Source organism: Pieris brassicae, chromosome 11 (genome assembly GCF_905147105.1).
Source record: "Pieris brassicae chromosome 11, ilPieBrab1.1, whole genome shotgun sequence".
Lineage (NCBI taxonomy): Eukaryota > Metazoa > Arthropoda > Insecta > Lepidoptera > Pieridae > Pieris > Pieris brassicae.
This window is the reverse complement of record NC_059675.1, coordinates 4,205,598-4,213,268: the sequence shown is the minus strand read 5'-3', so window position 1 is coordinate 4,213,268 and position 7,671 is coordinate 4,205,598. Positions and strand designations below refer to the sequence as shown.

Genomic DNA, 7,671 nt, shown 5'->3' with positions numbered 1-7,671 from the left:
CCATCAAGGGATCAAATACACCTTATCGCGTCGCTTGGCAACGTCCTAAGCAATGCCTGTTGGTCACTTTGTGATAAAATGTGTATTTATTTTTTATATTCATTATTATTACTATGTGGTTTATACGCTACACATTGGAACAAAGACTTCAAAAGGTTATAATAATAATGATTTCTTGAAGGTCTCAAGACGCGGTCACAAAACACCGTACGCCGTGCAGGTTTTAATTACACTTTTAAAAAAAATTATAATTTTTTGGTAAGTAATTTAAATATATATGCTATTTACATGATAAGAAAAACTCATCAACCTGTTAGGGGCGTAAAGATAACCACCTACCTGGGTGATACTTAATCTTATCGTTATTAATTTTAATAAATTGAAATTTTCTCATAATTGTTATATATGTATATTCAATAAATTTAGGTAAGACATAGAAGAGAAAAAACATACATCCGAGAGAGTATTGAAACTGTTCATGTAGAGAATGAAATGTGCAAAGGCGTTTTAAGTAGAAGAATTCACTACTAAACCTGAGTTAATTTTTTAAATAAATTTAATTCTATTCAATAATTTTTAAGAATTATTTTCTTGACGAAAGTTCTATTGGTCTCATTTATTTAGAATAACTGCTACTAAATGTTGTGTGTTTATTATTATGTTCCCGATTGCCTGAAAGTAGCATCTTCTTTTATGGTCTCAAGTAGAGAGTGAAACATTTTAAGTTCAAAATATGTGATACACAGATACGTACAATACGTTTTACGGATCCGCGTTACTTTTTTCAGTTACGCGTCACATTTTTCCGTTATGCGCCATCTTTTTCTTGTCCCTACCACGGTTGATTCGAAGAGATTCGAAGCCATTAACAACAAAAATATATAATAACAACAACAATGATAAAAATAATTATATTACAATTAATGAAATTCTGTAATAATCTTAATAATAATAAGGTAATTGAAATAATTGTATTATTTGTATTCATATCTATAATAATAAAAGCCTTTTGTTAAACTTTATCTAATTTAACTTTGTTTAACCAATTTCTGTAAAGTTGCATATAGTATAGAACGAGATCCGGCTGCAGCATTATTGCGCTCATCGGTTATTTACAAAAAACCAAATCCGATCACGGCTGGACTAATTTCGCTAATTCTTTTTTTGTTATTGTCAGGAGAACATTCTCATGTAAGAAAAAAGTAAGAAAATAGCGCGGAAAATTAGAAAATTTAAGAATACTTAACCACATATTAAGTAATCATGACTTTTGTTACGATAGCAAATTTTTTTTAAACCAAATATGCTCTCCAGATGTTTAAGAGCCTCAAACCTAGGATGGCAGCTTCCGTTTACATTGTCGACAATAACATAAAAATAGTTGATTTTGAAAATTTCTTCCACATTCATGAGTTTCATCTTCCCTTTCATATTAAAAATACCTTTTTTTACGTTGTCTTCTGACTTCTTTGTACTGTCTGTCAATATCATTTTCCTCTGCTATTCGCTCTTACTCTCGCTGTTACAAGAGATGACTGAAAACCATTTTCTCTTAATTATCGAGCCAATTTGTGAATGAGTCTAGGTGTTGTATAGCCACATCTAAGTGCATGGTTTCGCTTTACTTATAACATTTATCTTTGTAGCAAGTTTTCATCTCAATAAAATAAAGTTTATATCTCAGTTAATAAAGTTTATTTCTCAATTAAATAAAGATTATATATCAATTCGATAAAGTTTATATCTCAAAAAAACACAGACATAAGAGCTAGAACGGGTGTGACAGACATGCTCACTAAGATAGACCAAATGCAATGGAGATATACGGGTCATATGCTACGGAGCTCCCATGAAATATGGAGAAAAATATTGACGGAATGGTACCCTATAGACGGAAAATGAAGAAAGACCGACAACGCAAGAGATGGAATGACGATCACAAACTAACAGCAGGCTACAACTAGAGAAGGGTCGCAAAGGATAGAGAATAGTGTAAAGAGTTAGAGGAGGTCTTTGCCAAGAGGCACACCGATCTTCGAGATATACTGTAGTAAAAATATATTTAAGATTGTGATCTTTATCCGATCGACAGCTCACAGAGCTTTTTAATAAAAAGGCTTTTTATTATTATGAAGACTAATATAATATATAATAAAAATTACTAGGGGTCATGATAAGAAATAATGATAAAATTCATAAAATCGCAGCTTTATACCTAAATCAAAACGCTATTATCGCAATTTTTTGTCTTATCAAGGATTGTTAAAAAATTCCAAAACTTGAAAGTAGAATATTCTCGAACTTGTTACGTGCATGCTTCACCATTAAAGACTACCTATAAGTAGAAGTAAAAAAACTTTAATATCGTAAAATAATAAATTAATTTATCCGGCTTTTTTTGTGACTCTACAGCTTCGATAGAAAACGAAAATAAGATATGGCTCTCCTGGTCCACGTTCATCACGCGACTGGAGCGCACAATGCGCGAAGACTATGCTAGCGTAGGTCATGTTATATGATATCATGTTACATGTTATATATGGTAATGATAAGTTTCTCATTTATTGGACAATGCTAAAACGAAATACTATTATTACGAATAAAAGATAAAATAGCAAATCTGATAAGATATGTATATTTAATTACGTAGATATTAGATTGTAATTGGCAATAAATATAACAGATGCCCCAAAAGTTAAAATTTATATTGACTTCTCGATCATCATGAGGGTGTTGGTAGCTTTATCTGTTTATGTAGCATGTAAGTAAAATTCTTTTCTAACTTTCAAAATAATTCATTATTTATCTTAATACATTAGGCTCAAAATACATTGCATTTTATATAAATGAAAATATAAAACGTGTTTCCCAAGTGGGGCCCACGCCCCACAGGGGGGATTTTTGATAGTTAAGGAGCCACCTTTTTGTTATTATACTCGATAATTTTTTTTCTTAAATAATTATTTGTAATATTAGTTTCTTCTGTGAGCAATTTTATATTCGATAATAAAAATTATCTATGTTACATCATAAGAATCTTACGGAAGGGTAAGGTGGGGCATGGCACAAAATAGGTTCGGAAACACTGTTCTAGAACGTTTAATATATTTAGATTGCATTCTGAAACCTATTCTAATATCGTACTTTTTTATAAAATCAATAAAGGTTTGTTTGTTACTTTAATTTGTTAATTGTGTATTTCTAGTATGTACTGGTAGTGTGATTTTGAACTCGGATCAGTATCCGCCTATACCAGGGGACAACAGTCACTATGTAGAAGGAGTGAGTCGCTATATATGGATGCCCGATGGAGACAACAAGATTCACCTGGTTGATCTAAAAGCTAGTAGTAGAGACGCTCAATTGTTTAATGGAGCCAATAACCGATACTGGCTCTACACAAGGTCCTATTTATTGTTATTGTATTCAAATGGAAGAGTTTGAAGAACTCTAAAAAACGTAAACAATAATTTTTATTTTCAGACGTAATCCTACTAACCATCAGGTTCTGACGGTGAACGACGACAACTCCGTACGCAACTCAAACTATAACAGAAACTTACCAACTAAGGTTGTGGTACACGGATGGAACAGCAAAGGCAGTTCATCAATGAACCCAATGATTCGTGATGCTTTTCTTCGAGTCGGCGACTATAACGTTATTGTTGTCGACTGGAGAAGAGCCGCATCTGGAATTTACACAACATCAGTACGATCAGTTCCCGGAATTGGTCATCATCTTGGCCATTTTCTGAACTGGTTGATCTCCAAACACGGTGGTAACTGGAACAACGTGCACCTTGTTGGCTTCAGTCTTGGCGCTCATGTTGTTGGAAACGCTGGTCGTACCGTCGGAGGACGTGTTGGTCGTATAACTGGTACGGAACAATTTTTTACAATTGAAAAAAATTATACAGGAGTTTTTTACAAAAGTTTTTTTAAAGTTTGGCCCCGTGGCAGCATTTCCTCGCTGTATTGCGATACTTATTCGTTAAGCGAGGAAAGCAAAACTGTTTGAGCGAATAATTGTCTCGCCTCGAGAAGCATCTTCTGATCGTTGGTCCAAATCTGTCTGATTCTCAATTCGGTTTTCGGCGTGCTCGCTCTACAATTGACGCCTTAGCTAGGTTAAGGGACTTGTGCGAAGAAACTGTCTCTGGTGGTGGGGTTGTGTTGGCGGTTTCGCTAGATATTGCGAATGCATTCAATACTATTCCCTGGAGAGCGATTATGGACGGTCTCTTTTATCATGGTGTGCCTGTTTACTTACGACATGTAGTAGGAGCTTATCTCTCTGAACGATCGATCATATATCCAAGTCGGGAAGGTTGGAGATGTTATCAGGTTCAATGTGGAGTTCCCCAAGGGTCGGTTCTTGGGCCCCTTTTGTGGAACATTGGATTTGATGCAGTCCTTCGAGGTAGACTGATGCCAGGAGTAGGCTTAATATGTTATGCTGACGATACCCTTGTGACGGCCAAGGGATATAATTATCAAGAGGCGAGTTTGTTAGCTGCTGCTGGAGTAGAACAAGTAGTGACTCGTATAAGGCGACTTGGTCTTCGAGTGGCTTTACAAAAATCTGAAGTCATTTGTTTTGCTAGGAGGTCTCCACCTAGAGGCGCTGAAATAATTGTAGATGGCGTTCATATGGCAGTAAAGTCGACTTTGAAATACCTCGGGTTGGTTCTCGATGCCCGTTGGACTTTCAAAACTCATTTTGCAGCCCTGGCACCCAAGCTTGAGTCAACTGCAATGGCTTTGGGTCGTATAATGCCAAATATCGGTGGGCCAGGCGAGGGCTGTAGGCTTCTTTATGCTGGTGTAGTACGTGCGAAAGCTCTTTATGGTTGTCCGATATGGGCGGATAAGTTGACATTTTACAACAAAGGTATACTGAGGCGGTCACAGCGTAAAGTTGCCATTAGAATTGCGAGGGCATACCGTACAGTATCCTGTGATGTAGCATGTGTCATAGCCGCCACTCCACCTTGGCACTTGGAAGCTCTGGCTTTGGGAGACATTTTTTGGAGAAGAGCTGAAGCCAGGAGTGGTGGTTTTGACCCACCTCTGGAGGTAGTCAAGGTGTGGAAGGAGGAGTATCGCCGCTTAATTTTGCAAGAATGGAGGGAAGAGTTAAGTGAATGTCGGTTTGGTTTACATACCGTTGATCTTATTCGTCCCTTTTTGAAACACTGGGTGGACCGACGGTGGGGATCGCTTTCCTATCGGCTCGTGCAGGTTCTCTCTGGCCATGGATGCTTCGGAAGTTATCTGCATCGAATCGTTGGAAGAGAGGCGACACCCGCTTCTCATCATTGTGACTGTATAGATGATACGGTGAGGCTTACAGTGGAGGAGTGTCCGGCTTGGGACTACTTTCGCTCGGTGCTTGCTGATAGCATTGATGGCAATCTGTCGCTTCCACTAATTATTAAAAGAATGGTGGTAGCTGACAATGACGGTCCTTGGAATGCCTTCAAGGCTTTTTGTGAGGCCGTCATGAGTCAGAAAGAGAATGCGGAGCGTCAGCGTGAAAATGATTCAGATGCTCCGCCAGTAAGGAAACGACGACCGGGGCAGCGACGCCGTGTTTTCGCACGTCTGCCCTAAGTTAAGATTTGGAAGATTTGTGTGTGAGAGGAGTCATGTGGCATTCGCGTTTGGCTCGGGATTCGCTTGGATAGGGCTCAGCTGTTACCTGCCGTCGACATTTGGCGAGCTGAAGTCATCTTAGCTGAAGCCGTCAGCTTTTAGTGGGTAGGGTTTATTAAGTCTGAGTCCCACATAATCCCTGCTGGTGTAAAATACCGTAGGGATATGCGTAAAAGCATTTCCTGACGAAAAAAAAAAAAAAAAAAGGAAAGCACCAGCTCTGGAGTCACCAGTACTATCTACATAGCATAGTTAACATAGCTTTTACACATTGAAAGAAAACAATTTTTAACCGGGTTAATGCTATTTGTATTATTATAAACTTATAATTATCTACATAAATCACCGTGACCACGCACGCGAAATGTCGGAAAATTTTAAATTAAAAATTATGTAAATAATTATAAGTTTATAATAATACAAATAGCTTTAATCCGTTTAAAAATAGTTTTCTTTAAAAAAAATATGTGTTACGTAAAGAAACAAATATAACCAAAATCATAAATCCTTTTCCAAAGAAGTAGTCTATCAATTGGGTTGCATCGAAAGCTATGCTCTTTATAGTCCTCAGAAATGTTTGTCCACCTATCTTCCATAGCTGTAATACCCTAGTGAGACGAACGAAATCTTCTTTACGCTTTTAAAACGTTTCTTGTTAAAATAACAAAATAATTCTTTTAGCCCCTCACTGTAGGCAATGGCCTCAATTTAAATACTATTCTTATTATCTTCTTTCAGGATTAGATCCCGCTGGTCCTCAATGGGGACCGAGGAATTCGAATACCTTAAGCAGAAACGATGGACGTTACGTAGAAACCATCCACACTGATGGCGGTAAATTGGGTATTTTTGATGTTATTGCTGACGCTGACTTTTACCCAAATGGTGGTAGACATAGACAGCCTGGGTGCGCTTTAAGCCCATGCTCTCACAGTCGTTCCTACGAATTTTTTGCTGCTAGCGTAACCCATGACCACTTTGTTGGAAGACAATGTGCAAATCTTAATGAAGCACGCAATCAACGCTGTACTGGAAGGCAGCATAAGATGGGAAATGCTCATTTAAACAAAAGCGGGTAAGTTAAAATGCATATCATACAATTATTTTATAATTTCACTTAGTCCTTCAAGCAAAGAACGAGACAATTCTTGAAATGCCGCAAGTGCGTTACTTGCGTTCCTTCTGGCAATGCGCGGCGGTATGACTTAACAGGTGAGCCTCCTGCCCGTTTGCCTGCTATTACATAAAAAAAACAATTGAAATGTTACTTCATGATATTTTTCTATTGCACAAAATGACCAAACGTCATTATAAATTGGGTCAGGGTAGTGAGAATGTAAAATGAAAGATATAAGAACAAAATCAACGTTGTATTATTAATCGGCTTACGGCGTACGTAAACGTACAAAGCGTTTTGTTGTTTGTTTTAAATTCTCAGCCGTCAATGTAGGTGTAATTAGTCGTAGTAGTCCCATGAAGTACCTACAAGTAATACTTGATAACTAACATAATTTCAAATTTTATTTATTCCGTTTTCAGAAGTGGCCTGTATGGATTAACTACTGGTTCAAAACATCCATTCTAAGTGAGCAAAGGACCGATAAATAAAACGAACGATTAAAAATATGTCAATGTTAATAATGATTATCTAAATGCATTGTGTTGGTTTTCCTTCGAGTGATCTTTTAACTTTTTATACAGATAATTAAAATTTTAAAGTTACAGTGAGAACTCGTTCAAAATTAAAAAAAAACTCAACCAATATACGTATTTTTCATTATAAAAAATAAGTTTTACCGTAAACTGGATTTTCCAAAAAAGTGGATTATTTCCAAAAAATAGTATTTATTATTCATTTAATACTTCGTTACATAATATTTATTACAAAATTTACATACGTTTAAATTTACATAAATTTACACGTTACATAATATTTATACAAAAACCTTTTTTTAAATATTTAAATTAATTTTTTCTTCTCTATTAATGGTTTAATAATTTTATCGAAATATTAAA

General features: G+C 36.2%; 1 protein-coding gene across 1 annotated transcript; it reads left to right on the top strand.

Moving 5' to 3' along the window:
• Window positions 1-2,662: 2,662 nt before the first annotated feature.
• Window positions 2,663-7,312, top strand: LOC123716339 (pancreatic triacylglycerol lipase-like). The gene is made up of 5 exons (XM_045672027.1): window positions 2,663-2,761; window positions 3,206-3,404; window positions 3,484-3,878; window positions 6,394-6,730; window positions 7,195-7,312. The coding sequence occupies exons 1-5, from the start codon at window positions 2,725-2,727 to the stop codon at window positions 7,238-7,240; spliced, it is 1,014 nt and encodes a 337-aa protein (XP_045527983.1). The 5' UTR covers window positions 2,663-2,724; the 3' UTR covers window positions 7,241-7,312.
• The last annotated feature ends 359 nt before the right edge of the window (window positions 7,313-7,671 follow it).